Below are 22,810 nucleotides of genomic sequence, written 5' to 3'. Positions count from 1 at the left end.
GTACTCCACAATAGTCTTGGCATTGAAATCAGTGCAAAAGGCACAGATTTGTGACACTCAGCTACTAATTACCCATTAAACATTCCAGAAAAGTTGGTGCATTCAGATGTAAGTGAATTTTTAACACCGTCATCACTCATAATTATTGTCAAATAATCTCTGGCCCTGAAAGTGTAATTTTATGAGTATGGAGTCGTAACTTTATCAGAGTTGGAGATTTTTAAAAAAAAACTAAAAATTAATATTTTTAATGACTTTTTTGGATTTTTCTGCTCTCCTTTTAATTCCACCAGTCTTTCTGAATCTTTATTTTGCTTTCTGTACATGATTTAAATATAATCAATACTTCCTGATTTAAACACTGTATGGGAAGAATTTTCTGCCTGTCGGACGGGCCAGTCGGGAGCAGGCATGGGCAGGCGCGGAACTGATCGCCACCTGTGATTGGCTACGTGCCGCCACTTCATGTGGTCGGGCCAATTAAGGCCCGCACCAGCGTGACACATGGCTGGTAGCGCTCAGTGCTACCTGTGTGGGCGGGGGGAGAAGGGAGAGTCGGGGCCTGTGCTCTTTTGTGCACACGCATGAAAAAGCACAGAAATCTCACTGAGGCATGACGCTGCCTCAGGGAGATTAAGTTCATATTGAAGTTTCAAATAAAGAAAGTTAAAACTTATTTAGACATGTCCCTTCATGTGTCAGTGCCACATGAGCTGGGACATCACAGAATCACACAGTGAAGAAGAGGCCCTTCGACCCATCGAGTCTGCACCGACACGTGAGAAACACCTGATCTACCTACCTAATCCCATCTACCAGCACTTGGCCCATAGCCTTGAATGTTATGACGTGCCAAGTGCTCATCCAGGTACTTTTTAAAGGATGTGAGGCAACCCGCCTCCACCACCCTCCCAGACAGTGCATTCCAGACCGTCACCACCCTCTGAGTAAAAAAGTTTCTCCTCACGTCCCTCCTAAGCCTCCTGCCCCTCACCTTGAACTTGTGTCCCCCCCGTGACTGACCCTTCAACTAAGAGGAACAGCTGCTCCCTATCCACCCTGTCCATGCCCCGCATAATCTTGTACACCTCGATCAGGTCGCCCCTCAGTCTTCTCTGCTCCAACGAAAACAACCCAAGTCTATCCAATCTCTCTTCACAACTTAAATGTTTCATCCAGGCAACATCCTGGTGAATCTCCTCTGCTCCCCCTCCAGTGCAATCACATCCTTCCTATAATGTGGCGACCAGAACTGCACACAGTACTCCAGCTATGGCCTCACCAAGGTTCTATACAACACCAACACGACCTCCCCACTTTTGTAATCTATGCCTCGATTGATAAAGGCAAGTGTCTCATATGCCTTTTTCACCACCCCACTAACATGCCCCTCTGCCTTCAGACACACTTGCGCCAAGGTCCCTTTGTTCCTCAGAACTTCCTAGATGCCATTCATTGAATACTACCTTGTTAAATTACTCCTTCCAAAGTGTATCACCTCACACTTTTCAGGGTTAAATTCCACCTGCCACTTATCTGCCCATTTGACCATCCGTCTATATCTTCCTGTAGCCCAAGACACTCAACCTCACTGTTAACCACCCGGCCAATCTTTATGTCATCCACAAACTTACTAATCCTGCTCCCTACATTGTCATCTATGTCATTTATATAAATGACAAATAATAGGAGACCGAGCACAGATCCCTGTGGTACGCCACTGGACATTGGCTTCCAGTCACTAAAGCAGCCCTCTGTCATCACCCTCTGTCTCCTCCAACTAAGCCAATTTTGAATCCACCTTATCAAATTACCCTGTATCCCATGTGCATTTGCCTTCTTTATAAGTCTCCCATGTGAGACCTTGTCAAAAGCTTTGCTGAAATCCATATAGACTAGATCAACTGCACTACCCTCATCTACACACCTGGTCACCTCCTCAAATAATTCAATCAAATTTGTTAGGCATGACCTCTCTCTGACAAAGCCATGCTGACTATCCCTGATCAAACCTTGCCTCTCCAAGTGGAGATAGATTCTCTCCTTCAGAATTTTCTCCAATAGTTTCCCTGCCACTGACGTGAGATTAACTGGCCTATAGTTCCCTGGCTTATCTCTACAACCCTTCTTAAATAGCGGAACCACATTAGCTGTTCTCGAGTCCTCTGGCACCTCCCATGTGGCCAGACATGTTTATGAATTGTGGAAAAAATATTTATTTATTTAATAAAACTTTCAGGAAACCTCATCCCGCCTGTGAATGAGGTTTCCTGAAAAACGCAAAGGCTGCTTGGGCTCTTCGCCTGCCCGCCAACCTTAAGATTGGATGGGCAGTGTTAATAATTACTACAATTGGTTTTTTAATGGCCTTAACAGGCCTTTGACAGTTCGGCAGGCACGTAGCCACCTCCGGCACATGCCTGCCGATCGAAAGATCTGAATGAAGCACGGTGACATCGGGATGCATGCCCAACGTGTTGGGTCTGCCCCTGCACACCGACATGAAAATTCTGGCCCATGTCTTGGTGAGAATTCTTTAATCTGATTGGTTGAAGAGCATACTGCTTTTGCTCTCTTCTTAGTTCCCTTCAAAGGTGCTGTGCTGGATCAGACACCTGATGACAGCAAATTTATGCCAGAAGTCCATGAAAACTCTCAGGCAGTTATCAATGTAGTGAACAGACAGTGCCATTCCTTCATTGCTGCCTGCAAAATCTGGGCTATTATCTGCAAATATAACTAGGTTGCATTGTCTTTCTATATCCACTGATATAAAGGAGAAAGAGTAGTGGTCCCCAAATCAGATGATGTGACACAAGACTCAACATTTCCCCTTCAACTTGCCTTAAATCCTCTAACAAGTAACTGCTGTTTTCAATTCTCAACTATTCTCTGACTTACCTGAAACCTCAATAGCTTTGAGCTTAGCTAATAGTGTAAAGTAGTTGAAGGCTTTCTGGAATCCTAGATGCCGTACATGATGAGGCTTTCTACATTTTCTACACCTACCTTGGATGTCACATCTCCATAAAAGTGCAAGAGGATTAATCAAGGTCTTCCCTTCTGAATTCATATTGCCTGATGTTAGTGAAGTAAAAATTGCAGAAATATTTCTAATTGTTGAATAAGAAAAATAAACTTGCATATTATTTAATGGAGTGCAGCTCCAACTAGTATATAGAGAACCCCACACTAAGCCAGTTGCTAGTGTAATACATTTGCCATCATTAGTTGTTGCCCAGTCATTGAACAGAATGCCCTGATAGAATGTGTGCACATAGAACCATAGAAAAGTTACAGCACAGAAGGAGGCCATTTGGCCCATCTTGTCCTTGTCAGCCCGAGGACACCCAGGTGCTCTTTCTAATCCCACCTTCCTGCACCCGGCCCATAGCTCTGCAGCTTACAGCACTTAAAGTGCAGATTCAGGTACTTTTTGAAAGAGTTTAGAGTTTCTGCCTCTGCCACCAGCTTGGGTCGCGATTTCCAGACAGCCACTACCCTCTGCGTAAAAAAGTTCTTCCTCATGTCCCTCCTACACCTTCTGCCACTTATCTTGAATCTATGTACCCTGGTTCTAGAATTCTCCACCAAGGGAAACAATTTTATCCTGTCCACTCTATCTATTCCCCTCATAATTTTGTACACCTCAATCAAGTCCATGATCTTGGTGAGGTGTGTGTTGATTCCATTTTATTTCGGTATTAATAGTTATGAGTTTAATAGCTTTTTAAAGGTCAGCTGTGTACATTAATATGGCTTTAAAATTTTCCCTGGCTCTTTAAAACACCAGCAGGCATTACAGTGAATGAGTTTCCATGGATACATTAGCCACTTAATGCTGGTAATAATAAATTGAAACTAATGGATCTTGTTTTAATTTGTTCCTGGCTATTGCTAAAGTAATCCTGGTCAGGTTGTTACCTTGCATGTGTAAACTGATAATCTGTTTTGTACTACTTTGGATCACACATGCAGTATAAGTTATGCAAACAAAAGTACCATGGAGGTATTTCAGTCTTCAAATTATGACCAAATATCAAATATTGCTCATACAATTACTATAGGTTTCAGGTCAGTTATTTGATTGACGGGTGTAGGTAGTAATTTTTCTCCAGTGGCTCGATTTAGTCATGCCATGAGACATGTGTAGCTTGCCAATTGTTGAATATAGAAGCTATCTCATGAGGAATTGGACCTATAAATTCTGTAAAAAATGGATCCATGAGTGGATTAATTAGTTCAATTTCCTTCAATAAGTTTTTATTTCCACGCAGCCAACTTTCTGCATTGTTGATTTTTGGTGGCTCTAAATTATTTTTTATGTGTTTCTTTTGTGGCAATTGTTTTTTCAATATTTTCCAATACTGTTGATTTGTATCAGCAGAATTTATTTTGTTTAATTTGGTTTCTTCTTTTATTCTGTTGTACATTTGATAGTGTCCATACTTCACAGCACTCTTGCTTTTCTCAGGCTCGTCATTACATTGCTGAGTCACTTGGGCAAAAATATGCAGAAGGAGTTATTCTCGATATGGAAGCAATGTGGGCAGAAAGTGATAATCGAACACCTTTGGTGTGCTTCCTTTCCATGGGCTCTGATCCGACAGAAAGTATTGAACGTTTGGCCAAGACTAAGGTACATTACAAAAGTTAAGGAGATGAAGTGCAACAATTTTTTGTTAATTTGGTATTGTCATTGTGCTTGTTTTTTTAATTTTACACCCATACTGGAGAAGTACCTAAGATGGCCCAAGGTAAGTATTGTACTTTGGAGAACAGGCATGGAAAATTCAAGTAATAAAATTAATTGGGATGTTTAATTGTGAAAGAAAAATTTAACAGATATATGTGATGGAAATATAACAGTAAGGTGTCATTAGAAATAAATGACAGGTACACCATTGGTTGGAAAATCATGAATAATGCATGTCTGAATTTCCAACTTGCACTATCAGCAGGCATTGAGAATGCATACTTGCAAAGTATACACACTTACAAGACTTTTAAACATATTAATAAGATTCTTATTTGTTTTCTGAATTGAAATGTTGGTAATTTACTTTGTTTCTTCATCTGGGGAAAGCTGTAAACTTCGGAAAATTGAATATTTTGGGTACCTAACATCAGGATCAAGCATTCCCAATATGGTGCAGTATGTGTTTGCCAATGCAACTCTGTCTCTGTGGTAAAATGTACTTTATCTACTAATGCAATAGTGTGAATATTTCAATTTCATATAGCAAAGATGAATGGTCACAGATTTGCTCTAAGTTCAATAATGGGTGGGTAAAATGACATTTTATCCGCTGGATGCAATGGTGGCTTTTCACTCCGTACAACACCAAACCCACCACAATAATTATGTATTCCCGGGAAACACGGTGTTTCCATGGCAGACTTATTCGCCCACCATGCCTTCATCTCACCACTTCTTCATGCCGGGTGCCATATTTAAAGTGCAGCCACACGCACACCTCTGTGTTTCCAGCCCGTGACTTCTGCCAAGAAGACACGGTCCCAAAAGGCAAAAAGACTGCAGCCCCCAGGTTCAATGATGCACCCCTCAAGCGTCATTTGGATGCAGTGGAGGCTCACCGTGATGTCCTCTACTCCCACTCTGATCCCAGGATGGGCAACAACACCAACAATCCAGTGTGGAAGGCGGTGGTCAGTGCCAATGCCCTGCAAAAGAGGACAACCACCCAGTGCCGCAAGGGGATGAATGACCTCCTCCATTCCACCAGGATAAGTCACTTTTCTCATTACTCTCATCTCACATACTCACAAACCCGCAGGGCCCTCACTCACTGCCAGTTCAAGGGACATCACCATTCACTCTCTCACACACACCTTCATTGTCTTCATTTTGTCCATAGGGCCACTCACCACCCACACATGCCAGGCATACTTATCATCTGGCCTGGCAGGCATCCTGCTTACACTCTCTCCATCTCTATTCATGCAGGACAAGCTGGCACACAACAAGACGGAGAGGTCACAGATCATTGGAGGAATGCCTGAAATCAAGGTCCTCATGGACTTTGAAAACAGAGCGATCCAGCTGGTGGGCAAGCATCTGGACCATTTCTGTGCTGATGGTGAGGTCGGCGCTGCTCTACCAAGTGAGGATACAGCAGTGCAAAATCCATCAGACAACCATGCTGTGTCTGATGTGTCCTGTTTCACAGCCCACTGCCATGCACTAATTATCTCCCTTTGCTTTTGCAGGCACATCTGCCAAACAGTCGACAGAGTTCATGACCCAGGGCCTCAATCAAGCCCTGAAGAAACCTCTGAAGAGGAATCTGGAGGCAGCCTCTCTGAAGTCCCATCACAGCGCTCACCCACACACTCCACCAATGCAGAGACACATACCTTGCACGACCCAGCTTTAGAGTGGCCTTGGGATCACAATCTGGTGAGCATATTGCAGTTTCTGATCCACAGTAGGGGGCGGCAGGGACTTCCCAAGTGTCTGGCACTTGGAGGACTGCTGGAGGCCAGAAATTTGCTGAGTCCAAGTCAGGTGACAAGCGCAGAAATGCCAATGCACTGAGTTCAACCCTGGTAAAGTGGCGGCTGCCATGATGAACTTGGTCTAAGACATCGCTCCTGCACTGCTGTGCAGGCTGAACTCCATAGCTGGTCTCCAACAGTGTGTATGCTAGAGGGGTGTGGGGCAGCTCCATCTCACTCCAACTGCCCCTTCTCCTGAAGGGGTCAGCCAGGGGCCCTTGGGCACCCCTAGGGAGAAAGATCAGCAGGTGCCCGCCACCACCAACCCCCCCTCCCCTCCCCGGGGCCATCCATCCAGGTTACTCCGGGAATGGCTGGCCCATCTATAAGGTATGTATTTTAGATGTTTAGATGTGCGAAAGGAGGACCCTGGGACAGGCAGTCAGCAGCATCTAGAGGAGAGTGCGAGAGGAGGAACCTGGGACAGGCAGTCAGCAGCACCTAGAGGAGAGTGCAAGGGGAGGTCCCCGGGACAGATTGAAAAAGACACAGAGAACGGGAGAGACTTCAGTTTGAAAAGGACACAGAGAGCGGAGGGACTTCAGTTTGGGTACCTTGCTGGTAGTCAGAATGGAACGGAGTGAATCTGTAGGAGATAGTCGGGACCTGAGGAGCACCTATAAATACAGAACAGGGATTCGAGTGAGGAGCAGAGCTGAGGAGCACACAGTTTCACTGTTTCAGCTGCTTTGAGGCTGCAGTCCGAGAAAAAGAAAAAAGCAACTGTGATGTCACAGGAAACTAGTAAGTTGATTGGCCGGTAAGTGCTCAGTCTAAGGGACAGTGTGTGAGAAACCAGCTTAGGGCAGGTGAGTTAAGGTAGATCTATAAATAAAAAGAACTAAAACTTTAAAATAATAAACCAAAATTTGAAAAATTTAAAATTAAAATCAAACAATAAAGATTAAAAAAAACAATAAAAATGAAGTCATTTAAACAAACATCTAAAACACATACCTCGTTGTTAAGAAGCATATAACCTTTAGTTGTCGGTGGTACTAGCATTCAATAAACACAGTAACTTGTAACAAACATAGGAAGAAAGTAATTAAAGTAAATTAACTAAATAACATAAGTTAGAATGGTGGGGACAGGTGTTATGTTGCAGCTGTGAGATGTGGGAGCTTCTGGACGTCAAGGCGGTCCATGACAAACACATCTGCAGGAAGAGTAAGTAGCTTGAGGAATTCCGGATCAGGATTATTGACCTGGAAGCTGAAATGCAGACACTGCTCAACATAAAGGAGGGGGAGAAATACCTGGATACTTTGTTCCAGAAGACAGCCATACCTCTTAGAAGAGGGTCTTCTGTTTTGATCAGCAGTGAAGGACTGGAGGATGTGACTGTCAGTGAGGCAGGTAATACGACAAAGTAGACAGAAGGGGAGGAGCCTCAGGCTTTGCAATTGTCAAATAGGTTTGAAGTGCTCACAACCTGTGGTGATGAGAGCGGAGTCTGCAAGGTGGATGAGCTGACTGGCCATGGCACTGTGGTACAGGAAGTTGTTCAAGTGGAGAGAGCAGAAAGGAATGTAGTGGTAGAAGGGGATAGTATAATGAAGGGGATTGACACTGTTCTCTGCAGCAAAGAGCGAGAGTCCAGACGGCTATGTTGCCTGCCCAGTGCCAGGGTTCAGGGCATCTGCTCAGGGCTGGAAAGGAGCTTGCAGTGGGAGGGGGAGGATCCAGTTGTCGTGGTCCATGTGCATACCGATGACATAGGTAGAACTAGGAAAGAGGTTCTGCAAAGTCAGTATGAGGAGCTAAGTACCAAATTAAGAAGCAGAACCTCAAAGGTAATAATCTCTGGATTATTACCTGAGCCATGTGCAAATTGGCATAGGGCAAATAAGATTAGAGAGACAAATGCGTGGCTCAAAGACTGGTGTGGGAGAAGTGGGTTCCGATTTGTGGGGCAATTACTGGGGAAAGTGGGGGCTGTACCATTGGGCTGGTTTACATCTGAACTGTGCTGGGACGAGTATCCTTGCAAATCGCATAACTAGGGAAGCAGAGAGGGCTTTAAACTAAACAAAGGCGGCGGGGGGAGGGATCAAATTTGGGTAGAGGTAGCAATTCAAGGTGTAGAACCAAGACGGGAGGGCAAAATAGTAACATGAGAAATGAGGGTTAGAGAGTGGCAGGAAAGGAGAGAGAGAAAAAAAGCTAAGAATACATCAACAGTCAAGACCAAATGTTACAAAGGTAACAAAAAGACAAAACTAAAGGCTCTCTCTCTGAATGCACACAGCACTCATAACAAAGTAAATGAACTGATGGTCCACATTGAAGTAAATAAGTATGATCTGATAGAAATCACGCAGATATTGCTGCAGGATGACAAAGATTGAAAGGTACTTGACATTCAAGAAGAATAGGAAGCTAGGTAAAGTGTTAATCAAAGAGGGCATTGATGCAGTGGTTAGAGATGACCTTAGTTTAGGAAAACAGGATGTAGAATCAGTTTGGGTGGAGATGAGGAACAGTAGGTACAAAAAGTCATTAGTGGGAGTGGTCTACAGGCCCTGTAACAGTAGCCACAGTGTAGGACAAATTATTCAAGAGAATATATTGTGTTTTTGTGATAAAGGGAAGATAATAATCATGGATGATTTTAATCTACACATTAACTGGAAAAATCAGATTGGCAGGAGTAGCCTGGATGAAGAGTTCTTGGAATGCTTTTGAAATAGTTTCTTAGAGCAGCATGTACTGGAACCAGCCAGAGAGTAGGTTGCATTAGATTTAGTATTGTGTAATGTGACAGGATTAATTAATGACCTCAGGGTAAAGGCACCCCTAGGTAGCAGCGACTTTTTTCTTTATTCATTCATGGGATGTGGGCTTCGCTGGCTGGACCAGCATTTATTGCCCATCCCTAGTTGCCCTTGAGAAGGTGATGGTGAGCTGCCTTCTTGAAGCGTTGCAGTCCATGTGGTGTAGGTACACCCATAGTGCTGTTAAGAAGGGAGTTCAGGATTTTGACCAACGCCAATAAAGGAATGGCAATATATTTCCAAGTCAGGATGCTAAGAGAGTTTGAGGGGAAATTCCAGGTGGGTGGTGTTTATCTGCTGTCCTTGTCCTTCAAGGTGCTAGTGGTTGTGCGTTTGGAAGGTGCTGCCTGAGCCTTGGTGAATTTCTGCAGTACATCTTGTAGATGGTGCACACTGCTGCTATTGTGCATCGGTGGTGGAGAGAATGAATGTTTGTGGATGTGTTGCCAATCAAGTAGACTGCTTTGTCCTGGACGGTGTCCAGCTTCTTCAGTGTTGTGGGAACTGCATTCATTTAGGCAAGTGGGGAGTACTCTATCACACTCTTGACTTGTGCCTTGTAGATGGTGGACAGGTTTTGGGGAGTCAGGAGGTGAGTTACTTGTTGCGCAATTCCTAGTTTCTGACCTGTTTTTGTAGCCACAGTATTTACTTGGCTAGTCCATTTCAGTTTCTGGCCTAAGGTAACCCCCAGGATCTGGATAGCAGGGGATTCAGTGATGGTAATGCCATTAAACATCAAGGGGCGATGGCTGGATTCTCTCTTGTTGGAGATGGTCATTGCCTGACACTTGTGTGGCGTGAATGTTACTTGCCACTTGTCAGTTCAAGATTGGATATTGTCCAGGTCTTGCTATGTTTGGACGTGGACTGCTTTAATATTTGAGGAGTTGCAAATGGTGCTGAACACCGTGCAATCATCAGTGAATATCCCCACTTCTGACCTTATGATGGAAGGCAGGTCATTGTTGAAGCAGCTGCAGATGATTGGGTCTAGGACACTACCCTGAGGAACTCCTGCAGTGAATTCCTGGAGCTGAGATGACTGACCTCCAACAACCACAACCATCTTCCTTTGTGCTCAGTATGACTCCACCCAGCAGAGAGTTTTACCCCTGATTCCCAATGACTCCAGTTTTGCTAGGAATCCTTGATGCCACACTGCGTCAAATGCTGCCTTGATGTCAAGGGCAGTCACTCTCACCTCGCCTCTGGAGTTCAGCTCTTTTGTCCATGTTTGAACCAAGCCTGTAATGAGGTCAGGAGCTGAGTGGCCTTGACGGAACCCAAACTGGGCATCAGTGAGCAGGGTATTGCTAAGCAAGTGTCACTTGATAGCACTGTTGATGACCTCTTCCATTACTTTACTGATGATCAAGAGTAGACTTATGGGGCAGTAATTGGCCAGGTTGGATTTGCCCTGCTTTTTGTGTACAAGACATACCTGGGCAATTTTCCACATAACTGGATAGATGCCAGTGTTGTTGCAGTGCTGGAACAGCTTGGCTAGGGGCACAGCAAGTTCTGGAGCACAAGTCTTTAGCCGTATCGCCAGAATATTGTCAGGGCCCTTGGCCTTTGCAGTATTCAGTGCCTTCAACTGTTTCTTGATATCACATGGAGTGAATCCAATTGGCTGAAGACTGGCATCTGTGTTGCTGGGAACCTCTGGAGGAGGCCAAAATGGATCATCCACTCAGCACTTCTGGCTGAAGATTGTTGCAAATATTTCAGCCTTATCTTTTGCACTCCTCCATCATTGAGGATGGATTTATTTGTGGAGCCTCCTCCTCCAGTGAGTTGTTTAATTGTCCACCACAATTCACAGCTGGATGTGGCAGGACTGCAGAGCTTAGATCTGATCCGTTGGTTGTGGGATTGCTTTGCCCTGCCTGTCACTTGCTGCTTATGCTGTTTGGCACACAAGTAGTCCTGAGTTATAGCTTCACCCTGTTGACACCTCATTTTTAGGTATGCCTAGTGCTGCTCCTGGCATGCCCTCCTGCACTCTTTATTGCACTAGGGTTGATCCCCTGGCTTGACAATGGTAGAGTGGGGGATATGCTGGGCCATGAGGTTACAGATCTTGTTCAAGTACAATTCTGCAGCTGGGGATGGCACAGAGCGCCTCATGGATGCCCAGCCTTGAGTTGCTAGATCTGTTCGAAATGTGTCCCATTTAGCATGGTGGTAGTGCCACACAACACAATGGAAGGTATCCTCAATGTGAAGGCGGAACTTCGTCTCCACAATGACTGTACGGTGGTCACTCCTGCCGATACTGTCATGGATAAATGCATCTGAGGCAGGCAGGTTGGTGAGAATGAGGTTAAGTATGTTTTTCCCTTTTGTTGGTTCCCTCAGCACCTGCCACAGACCCAGTCTAGCAACTATGTCCTTTAGGACTCAGCCAGCTTGGTCAGTAGTGGTGCTACCGAACTACTCTTGGTGATGCACATTGAAGCCACCCACCCAGAGTACATTCTGCGTCCTTGCCACCCTCAGTGCTTCCTCCAAGTGGTGTTCAACATGGAGGAGCACTGATTCACCAGCTGAGGAAGGGCGGTAGGTGGTAGTAAGCAGGACATTTCCTTGCCCATGTTTGACCTGATGTATGATACTTCATGGGGTGTGGAGTGAATGTTGAGGACTCCCAGGACAAGTCCCTCTCGACTGTATACCACTATGCCGCCATCTCTGCCGGTGGGACAGGACATACCCAGGGATGGTGATTGTAGAGTCTGGGACATTATCTGTAAAGTATGATTCCATGAGGATGATTATGTCAGGCTGTTGCTTGACTAGTCTGTGAGACAGCTCTCCCAATTTTGGCACTAGCCCCCAGATGTTAATAAAGAGGACTTTGCAGGGTTGACAGGGCTGTGATTGCCATTCAACATGAATGAATTTTACATCCAGTTTGAAAGGGAGAAGAGTGGGTCTAAGACTAATATCTTAAACTTAAATTAGAGCAATGATGTGGGGATGAAAGGAACTTGGTGAAATTACAATCACTAGGGAAACAGTACTGTGCAAATTGATGGAGCTGCGGGCTGACAAGTCTCTGGGTCCCAATGGACTACATCCTAGGGTCTTAAAAGAGGTGGCTAATGAGGTAGTTGATGCCCTGATGTTAATTTTCCAAAATTTGCTAGATTCTGGAAAGGTTCCTTCAGATTGGAAAGTAGCAAATAAAACTCCTCTATTCAAGAAGGGAAGGAGGCTGAAAACAGGAAACTATAGTGCCACTTAGCTTGACGTCTGCCGCGGGGAAGTTATTAGAATCGATCATTAAGGAGGTTATAGCTAGGCATTCAGAAGAGCTCAAGGCAATTGATTAGAGTTAACATGGTTTTCTGAAAGGAAATTCATGTTTAACCAATTTATTGGAGTTTTTTGAAGGAGTAACGTGTGCAGTGGATAAAGGGGAACTTGTAGACGTACTGTACTTGGATTTTCAGATGGCATTTGATAAGGTGCCACATCAAAGATTATTATGGAAAATAAAAGCGCATGGTGTACTGGATACCTTATTAGCATGGATATAAGTTTGGCTGGCTGGCAGAAAGCAGAAAGTATGCATAAATGGGTATTTTTCTGATTGGCAGGATGTGACGAGTGGCATCCCACAGGGGTCTGTACTGGGGCCTCAAACTTTTTATGATTTACACCAATGACATGGATGATAGGAGTGAAGACAAGGTAGCTAAATTTGCAGATGACGCAAGGATAAGTAGGAAGGTATGCTGTAAAGAGGACATGAGGAGATTGCAGATGGATATAGATAGGTTGAGTGAGTGAGCAAAGATCTGGCAAATGGAGCTTAATGTGGGAAAATGTAAAGTTGTTTATTTTGACAGGAAGAAAACAAAAGCAGTGTATTACTTAAATGGAGAACGGCTGCAAAATTCTGTGGTGCAGAGGGATCTAGGTGTTCTAGTACATGAATCACAAAATGTTACTATACAGGTACAGCAAGTAATTAAGAAGGCTAATGGAATGCTATCCTTTATTACAAGAAGGGTGGAGCATAAAAGTAAGGATGTTATGCTTCAGTTATACAGTGCGTTGGTGAGACTGCATCTTGTAAACTGTGCGCAGTTTTGGTCTCATTTCAGGAAGAATGTAAATGGATTGGAGGCGGAAAGGAGGTTTACTAGATTGATACCTGGAATGAGTGGGTTGTCTTATGAGGAAAGGTTAGACAGATTGGGCTTGTTTCCACTGGAGTTTAGAAGAGTGAGGGGTGATTTGATTAAAGTATACAAGATCCTGAACGGCCTTGCCAAGGTAAACATTGAAAGGATGTTTCCTCTTGTGGGTGAGTCCAGAACTGGGGGCACTGTTTTAAAATTAGGGGTCGCCCTTTTAGGACAGAGATGGGGAAATTTTATCTCTCAGAGGGTTGTGTGACATTGGAATTCTCTGCCTCAGAAGGTAGTGGAGGTGGGGTCATTGAATAATTTTAAGGCGGAGGTAGATAGATTCTTGTTAGGCAAGGGAATCAAAGGTTATCAGGGTTAGATGGGAATGTGGAAATCAAAACATAAGAAGATCAGCCATGATCTTATTGAATAGCGGAGCAGGCTCAAGGGGCCAAATGATCTTCTCCTGTTCCTATTTCTCTTGTTCTTATCTGAATCCCCTCATCCTGTGACCTCAACAGCTCCAGCTCTAGCTTCACAGGCCAAGGAGGGCGTCACTGCCACACCGCAGGACCCCAAAAGCAGGCCGGGGCCCTTCAGGTCTCGGCCCTCCAGACGACTCCCACTAAGGTCATCATAGACAGGATGTAGCAGTCAGCAGGCTGCTTCCACCTCCACTGTGGATGTCTGGGGAGCACCAAGACATAGCGGCAGGGTTACTCAGATGTTTGTGTCACTCAGATGTGAAACCTTTCTGAACAAGATAAAGTCAGGTGTCTCAGTCCAGGGCCTCTTCCCAGTACTCTGTGCAGCCTTTAGACCAAAGTGATGGTCCAGCCTCATACTCCGTGGAAACATTAGTGATGCCTGCACCTCGGCGGTGCTTGTCATTGCTGCCGGAATGTCGTGGGCAGGCATCACAGTGTTCCGTCATTGTCTGCGTGCTCTCAGCAGCTTTAAGGTGGGCTGGCCCCTATCTCTTTAACACCTGTGATCAGTGACACTGTGGTCCTGAAGGGGCCAGATGCTGAAGGGGAACAAAGGATCAGATGCTTTTAAAGTTTCATGGCTGCGTCCCTGATCACAGAGCGTAAACGAGCTGCCTTTGGCCAGACAGGAGTCAGACGTTCACAAAGGCTACGTGAAGATCTGCAGAGTGTCCTCACTGCATGTCGTCATCATCCTGCTGCAATCAAGTGACTATTTGGGCCCCCATTGCGTCTCCATGACAGGAACATTATCACAGAGGGTATTTACGCTGTAATTAGCCAGGCTGGAGTCAAACGTTCACAAGTGCAATGTGAAGATCTATGGTGTCTCCTCACTGTATGTCTGGCCATCGCCATTGTTGTTGTCCTCGAGGACCTCCTCACCCTCATCACCGTTGACATCCCCCTCATCGGAGAAGACCTCCAACTCCTGCATCTCCTCCTCAGCCAGCTCCTCTCCCCATTGCAGCACCAGGTTATAAAGGGTTCAGCAGGTGGCGACGATGCATGACATCCTCTGTGGACTATATTACAGGGCTCCACAGGATTGGTCCATGCAGCGAAACCTCATCTTCAACATCCTAATGGTTTGTTCCACCAAGTTGCGAGTTCCAGCATAAGCCTCGTTATACCTATGCTCTGCTGCAGTGAGAGCCTGCCACACAGGGGTCATCAGACACATCCTCTGCTGGTAGCCCTTGTCCCTCAGGAGCCAACTCTGCAGCCTCTGTGGACCCTGGAAGACAACAGGGATCTGTGACTGACTGAGAATGCAGGAGTCGTGCACACGCCCTGGAAACCCTGCAGATGCGTATGTGGTGGCTCACAACAAAGATATATCCAAGTGAGAAAGGAGGATTCTAGGAAGGGATAGACCAGCCATGGTTAACCAGGAAGTTAAGGATAGTATCAAATTGAAACAAAAAACATACAATATGGCAAAGATTAGTGGTAAGCCAGAGGATTGGGAAAGTTTTAAAAAACAACAAAAGATGGCCAAAAAAAAGGGAGAAAATAAACTTTAAGGATAAACTAGCAAGTAATATAAAAATGGACAGTAAGAGCTTCTTTAAATATATTAAAAGGAAGAGAGAGGCCAAAGTGAACATAGGCCCCTTAGAGAATAAGGCTGGAGAAATAATAACGGGGAACCAGGAAATGGCAGAGGAGTTGAATAAACACTTTGCTTCAGTCTTCACAGTAGAATATACTAATAGCATTCCAAATGTAGTAAATAATCAAGGGGAAAAAGTGGGGGAGTCCACTGGAGCTGGGTTACATCCTACGTTATTAGAGGAAGTAGCTACACAAATAATAGATGCACTGGCAGTAATCTTCCAAAAATCCTTAGGGCAGAATTTTTTGCTCATCGGGTGGGCATGCGCCCGACCCGAACGAGCGTAAGATGTTGTGCGATGAGTTTAGGCGAGTGTCCCGATGTCATCACGCACTCGCGTCATATTGCGGTCAGTGGGCGTGTGCGAGAGTTGGCAGTGTGCCCGCCGACAATTAAAAAGCCTATTAGAGGCCATTAACAATCCAATTGATTTAAATTTTTCATTGCCCATCCGACCTTACAGATGGTGGGCAGGCGAAAATACCAAGTGGCCTTTGCATTTTTTGCAAAACCTTCATCCATGGACATGGTGAGGTTTCAATCCTTCATTAAAAAAAATAAAATATTTTGACACTAATTAATATCATGTCCCTGCTCATGTGACAGAGTCATATCAGGAGACACGTTTTTAACATTTTTCAAGGCTTTAGTTTTCATTTTCAAAACTGTTCATCACCCTGAAGCAGCTCTTTGCCTCATGGAGCTTTTCCAGCGTGCACCCGCATGCATGCATGAAGTTACACCCTTGCCACCCCCCCCCCGCCCCGCCTCCTCTCCGCCCACACAGTTAGCGCATGCATTTCACACTGGTTGGGCCTTAATTGTCCCGCCAGCATGAAATTGAGGTCTGTCCCCAATTGCATGCGATGGTTGGCTTCCCAACTGCTCCTGCCTGCTCTCGCTAAGTCTGCCCAAACGAGAGCAAAATTTTGCCCTTAGATTCTGGAAAAGTCCCAGAAGAATGGAAAATTGCCAATGTAATGCCCTTATTCAAAAAGGGAGGGAGACAAAAAACAAGTAACTATAGGCCAGTTAGCTTAACATCTGTCATTGGGAAAATGTTAGAGCCTATTATAAAGGATGTAATAGCAGAACATTTAGAAATGCATAATCTAATCAAGCAGAGTCAGCGAAGCTTCATGAAGGGGAAATCATGCCTGACAAATTTATTAGAATTCTTTGAGGAGGTAACAAGCAGGATAGATAAAGGGGAATCAGTAGATGTAATATATTTGAATTTCCGAAAGGCTTTGGATAAAGTACCACACATAAGGCTACTTAATAAGATAAGAGCTCATGGTATTGGGGGTAGTATATTAGCATGGATTGAGGATTGGCTAACTAATAGAAGATAGAGAGTTGGGATAAGTGGGGGCATCTTCAGGATAGCAACCAGTAATTAGTGAGTGCCACAGGGATCAGTGCTGGTGCCACAATTATTTACAGTATATAGTAATGACTTAGATGAGATAAGTGAATGTACTATCACCAAGTTTGTGGATGGCACAAAAATAGGTGGGAAGGCAAGCGGTCAGTGTGACACAAAGAGCCTTCAGAGGGATATAGATAGGTTAAATGAGTGGGCAAAAACTTGGCAGGTGGAATATAATGTAGGAAAATGTGAGGTTATGCATTTTGGCAGGAAGTATAGAGGAGCTGAAAATTAATTGCACGGAGAAAGACTACAGAAAGCTACAGCAGAGAGGGATTTGGGAGTCCTCGTGCATGAATACCAAAAAGCTATCATACAAGTTAAGCAAGTAACTTCTGGGAGAGTCTAGGACCAGAGGATATAATCTCAGAGTGAGGGATCGCTCATTTAAGGCACAGATGAGGAGGAATTCCTTCTCTCAGAGGGTAGTGAATCTGTAGAATTCTTTACCTCAGAGGGCTGTAGAGGCTAGGTCATTAAATATATCCAGTGCTGAGATAGACAGATTTTTAATCAATAAGGGAATCAAGCGTTATGGGGAAAAGGCAGGAAAGTGGAGTTGAGGATTATCAGATCAGCCATGATCTCATTGAATGGCAGAGCAGACTTGATGGGCCGAATGACCTACTTCTGCTCCTACGTCTTATGGTTTTATGGTTGCACACCAGCTGCACAGCCAGCGAAAGGAATCCCTTATGGCTGACATAGTTGAGCGCGTATTGCGATGGGAATCTGAGTGTCATGTGCGTGCAGTCGATTGCATCCCGAACCTGTGGGAAACGTGAGATCTGAGCAAATCCAATTGCTCTTGAATCCTGGCTCTCCTGGTCCTGGGCGAAATACACAAAGTTCTGTGCCCTTGCAAAAGTGGGCATCCATGACCTCATGAATGCATTTGTGGATGGAGACTTTTAAAACCCCCAGGGATCACCTTTAGAGCCCTGAAAGGAGCCACTGGCATTGAAATTGAGGGTCACTGTCACTTTCATGGCCTCTGGCAGTGGATGCCCTCCATGGCCCTGTGGCTCCAAATCCTGCAGCAGCTGGCAGATGTGACCGACCAGTTCCCTAGACATGCGCAGTCTTCGGCGACACTGGTTCTCAGTCTTCTGCAGGAATGCCTCACCATCTATAGAGCCTGGGTCTAACTAGGCGGCGACCAGCGATGGCTCACTGTGGCTCTTCAGCGGCGTGTGTGGGGACCCCATCTGCCCCTTCTCCCAGAAGGTGCTACTCCTCCCTCTGCACAGCCAGGTCTCTCCATCCCTCTCTTCTCCTTCATCTTCGCTCTCTGTATGCTCTGAGGCACACAGCTAGTTCATCAGGCTCCATGATCCTGATGTATTCCTCCTGCAGGATGAAAGAGAGATACATGTGAGTTAGCATGGTTGTACTAAAACCTGTCTTGGTTAAGTCTGAAGGCCCCTTAATGCAACTTAGTGCGGAGACTGACCACCACCTGGATGGTCAGAGATTAGTGCATTGCATGACTGCCTGAAACCCCATCTTCCTCCACTCAACTCCACCTGACCGATCGGTGATAGCTTTGCCCTTTGGACTGCATTCTGTGCTCTCAGCTCAGACGCAGGCATTCTCCTAACCCACACTGCAAGGCGGCACTGTTAGCTTGAACTATGGGACAGACTGGTCCAAACTGGGATGATGACATTGCAAAGTGCTGTGAGCGCCTTCACCAGTGACTGCTCCACGGGCAGCTTTAGCAAGGAGATTGTACAATGTGCCCAGTTCTGTTTTGTTCTGCAGTCCACTAAAACACTCATTTGTTTCCAGTCTGTGCCTAAGGGGTGAAAAGCTCTGGAGCATTTGATGGCACTTTGATGCCTCTGCGTTGCTTGAGTGGGCAGATAAGCTAGAGGCCCAACTGCAGTTGTATCAATATGACTGTGCTTGAACTGTCTCACCTGCAGAGGAATAGTCACTTTACACAAGGTGTCCCTAATCTGTGGCTGCTTCCCTACCCCACCAACCCCACACATCGCTCATGCTTGTGCACTACCTTCAACTGCACGACAGCCTTTGGCACCTTCCCCCCACCAACAAAGCCACCCCATCCACAGGGCAGCCTCTGCCCCCCACCCCTCCAATGCGCCTCAACCTTGAGGTCCAACAGCGTCCCTTATGAGTGCTCCACAAAGTTACTGTGCACTCACCTCCAAGTTCCCCTCAAAATGCAGCCCGCCAAGTGCACGCCTTCTATATGCTGTTGTGAAACACATCAATGTGAGCGGACAATCCAGCTAGGGGTGGATGAGTCTGGCGGGCTGGCCTTATAATGATATGCTGATGTATTACAATGAGGTTCCCAACGTCTGATTGTGGGAAACGTGGCCTGCCATCGATGGGATGGATGATTGCAAACTGATTTCACAATGTCAAGAAACCAATTTTTGGCTTTCTCGCCATATTATTCACTCAGGCCACTGAACACATTCAACGCCAGTGGGCACAGAAAATTCTGTCAACTGTGTGTTCTATTTTAGTGAATTTCACAACTTAGTGGCAAACTGTGTAATACTGTGGGTAGTTTTATATTCTACCCAAGTGCTCTCTCGGATCAGGTGTGTCTGGCACCCATTCATCAGTAAGACTGTTGCTAGTGGCAATCTTTACCAGGTATCATTAAAGTTGTGATGTGATAAAACAGAAGTATTTTTTATTAAAACAAATGTACCACTTTAATGCTAAATATTGGGTTTTTCTTGCTTTAATGGGAAGATGCAAATAATTTATCATCTTCAGAGTAATTTAATCTGCTAAATAAATTATAAAATTTGAATTATATCACAAAAATATCTACTGATTTCATCTAAGTACAGCTAAGTAGAATATTATTTTGCAAGTTGAAATTATAAACAATTAATATATCATGTTTTTCACTTTTATTGCCTTTTGATGTATGAATGATGTGACTGTTAAGTTTTGCTTCAAAATGCATTGGTGTAAGATGAATATTACGTGAGCCAATTTGATATTGTTGCAAGTATGAAAAGGTTTGTATTTTTTATGTTCTTCAGAATGTGCCCTGCCGTGCCATATCTATGGGCCAGGGACAGGAGATCCATGCAAGGCGTTTGCTGACTCAGAGCATGCAGGATGGTGGCTGGCTTCTTTTACAGAACTGCCACCTAGGCTTGAATTTCATGGACGAACTTTTAGATACTATCACCACAACAGAAACTTTGCATGATGGATGTCGAACCTGGATCACAACAGAGGTCCATCCAAAGTTTCCCATCAATTTATTACAGTCATCTATTAAATTTACCAATGAGCCCCCTCAAGGTAGGTCAGAATTTTGGTAAATTCCTTTGAGCTGCTCCCACGCTCTCACCATAACTTCACTGAAGTGTAAAGGAAAACCTTTCACACAGGTACTTAGAATTTCTTCAATAATTCCAGTGAACTTAGAATGGTAGAGTGGGTGCAGTTCCAAAAAAAATTCCCAGCCTCTGTGTGCACATACAATTTCCTTACAAAAATCAAAACTCTACCTTTCTAAGGGTCAATAGTGACAGCAATGGATTGGTAACAGCAGTGCGATTTCTCAAAGCTGGGAATATCTGGAATAAACTGTACTGGAAATGACAAAAGTTGTTTCTGCTTTACTTTAATGCTAATGGAATAGACTTTTATCACCTGCTATTACACTGAGTTTACTCTTCAGACACTTGGCATAATAGAAGGATCACTGTGCCTTTATGTCAATTTGTGTTGGAATTTTTTGCCTCTAGTAAAGCGAAGCACAAAGGATTCCCAATGACTCAGCTGGCCAATTCACTCATTGGCCGAACTATGTAATCAGGAAGTCCTAGTATTCTGTGCTGAATTATGGTGAGGTGAGAGTGACTGCCCATAACAACAAGGCAGCATTTGACTGAGTATGGCAAGAAGGTGGTTGCTGGAGGTCAACCATCTCAGTTTTGGGATATTGTTGCAGGAGTTCCTCAGGGTAGTGTCCTAGGCTCAATCATCTTCAGTTGCTTCATCAATGACCTTCCTTCCATCTTAAGGTCAGAAGTAGGGATGTTTACTGATGATTGCACAATGTTCATCACCATTTACGACTCCTCAGATACTGGACCAGTCTCTGTTCATTTGCAGCAAGACCTGAGCAACATACAGGCTTGGGCTGATAAGTGGCAAGGAACATTCGTACCACACAAGTGCCAGGCAATGACCATCTCCAACAAGAAAGAATCTAACCGTCTTCTCTTGACATTCAATGGCATTACCATTGCTGAATCCCCCACTATTAACATCCTGAGGGCTATGATTGACCAGAAACTGAACTGGACAAGCCATATAAATACTGTGGATACAAGAGCTAGTCAGAGGCTAGGAATTCTGCAGTGAGTAACTCATTTCCTGACTCCCCAAAGCCTGTCCACCATCTACAAGGCACAGCTCAAGGAACTTGATGGAATACTCTCCACTTGCCTGGATGAGTGCAGCTCCAGGACTCTGTAGAGGCTCATGAACCTCACTATTTCCCGATGTTCAACCATTATCTTTTATAACTTCAAGGACAAGATTTCTCTCCTCTGGTAGAGCAGGATTTCTGGGTGGCAACCCAACTCAGAAGTGACCTTCACCAAATTGAATATTACCAATACAAAGTGGGCACCTGATAGAATTTATATGATCAAAACGGGGCCCTATGTTGCTAAGGAGAGAAATAGGAGTGCCAGAAAAGAAAATGGACAGTAAAGTTTCTTAGGCATGAGGGTTCTCTTGTTTTGACATTGGATTGAGATTGAAAGCTTTCCACCAATGTTCCAGGAAGTATTCCCACCCCTATCTTGCTGGTTGCTGCAATCAGCAGTAGTAGCAGGGAAGGCAGAAAAATCAAGCCTCCACGTTTTTATTTAAATGCTACAGGGTGGTGAAAATACTGCTGATAACTTCAACTGCTGGGCCAGAAGGAGGGAAATGTAGCTCAGAGAAGGGATGGAATAGATCTTCCAACCAGATATCTCACCATTGGATTGCCAAATTTCAGGCAACCCAAAATCTCCTCTCTCAGGAACTTGTCCAATTCCCTTTTGAAGTTCTACAGAGAATCCATACTCATCCAAAGTATCAGCAATCTGTCCCAGAGGCATATTGGTCCCTCCCATTCAGTGGCTCAAGTTAAATTTAACACAGAGGAAGATACTTGTGGTTGTCTCCAAAACAAGACTTCAGAAACAATACTCCATCAAAACTTTGCCTGCTCTAACTGAGAGTCCCTGGAGCTAATTGTAGCACTGTCAACACAGCACAGTTGGAAATTTTTAATTCTTATTTATTCTTTCACAGAATGAGGGCATCACTGGCTAGGCCAGAATTCATTTCCTATCCCTCAATGCCATTGAGAAAAAGGTGAGCTGCTATCTTGAACCAGTGCAGTCCATATGTTGTAGGTACACTCATGTTGCTGTTAGGGAGGGAGTTCCAGGATTTTGACCCAGCGACTGTGAAGGAACGATGAAATATTTCCAAGTCAGGATGGTGTGTGTCTTGGAGGGGAACTTACAGGTGGTGGCGTTCCCGTGCATCTGCTGCCTTTGTCCTTCTAGGTGTTAGAGGGCACGGGTTTGGAAGGTACTGTCAAAGGAGCCTTGGTGAGTTTCTGCAGTGCATCTTTTAGATGGTACACACTGCTGCTACTGTGCGACAGTAACAGAGGGAGTGAATGTTGAAGGTGTTGGATGGGGTGCCATTCAAACAGGATGCTTTTTTCTGGATAGTGTCAAGCTTCTTGAGTGTTGCAGGAGCTTGTTAGATTGAGGAAAGGGATTTCGCAGATCTTCTAAATTGAGCAGATTTTT

General features: G+C 44.7%; 1 protein-coding gene across 1 annotated transcript in view; it reads left to right on the top strand.

Annotated features, from left to right (window-relative positions):
- Positions 1-22,810, top strand: part of dnah5l (dynein, axonemal, heavy chain 5 like) — a 504,419-nt gene that overhangs the window by 418,076 nt on the left and 63,533 nt on the right. Inside the window, exons 68-69 of the mRNA XM_041183960.1 lie at positions 4,475-4,639; positions 20,015-20,282. Of these exons, the coding sequence (XP_041039894.1) occupies positions 4,475-4,639; positions 20,015-20,282 (433 nt within the window). The remainder of the gene's footprint in view (positions 1-4,474; positions 4,640-20,014; positions 20,283-22,810) is intronic.

This window comes from Carcharodon carcharias, chromosome 3 (genome assembly GCF_017639515.1).
Source record: "Carcharodon carcharias isolate sCarCar2 chromosome 3, sCarCar2.pri, whole genome shotgun sequence".
In the NCBI taxonomy this organism is placed as follows: Eukaryota; Metazoa; Chordata; class Chondrichthyes; order Lamniformes; family Lamnidae; genus Carcharodon; species Carcharodon carcharias.
The sequence above is the reverse complement of the archived record's forward strand: the minus strand, read 5'-3'. Positions and strand labels throughout refer to the sequence as shown.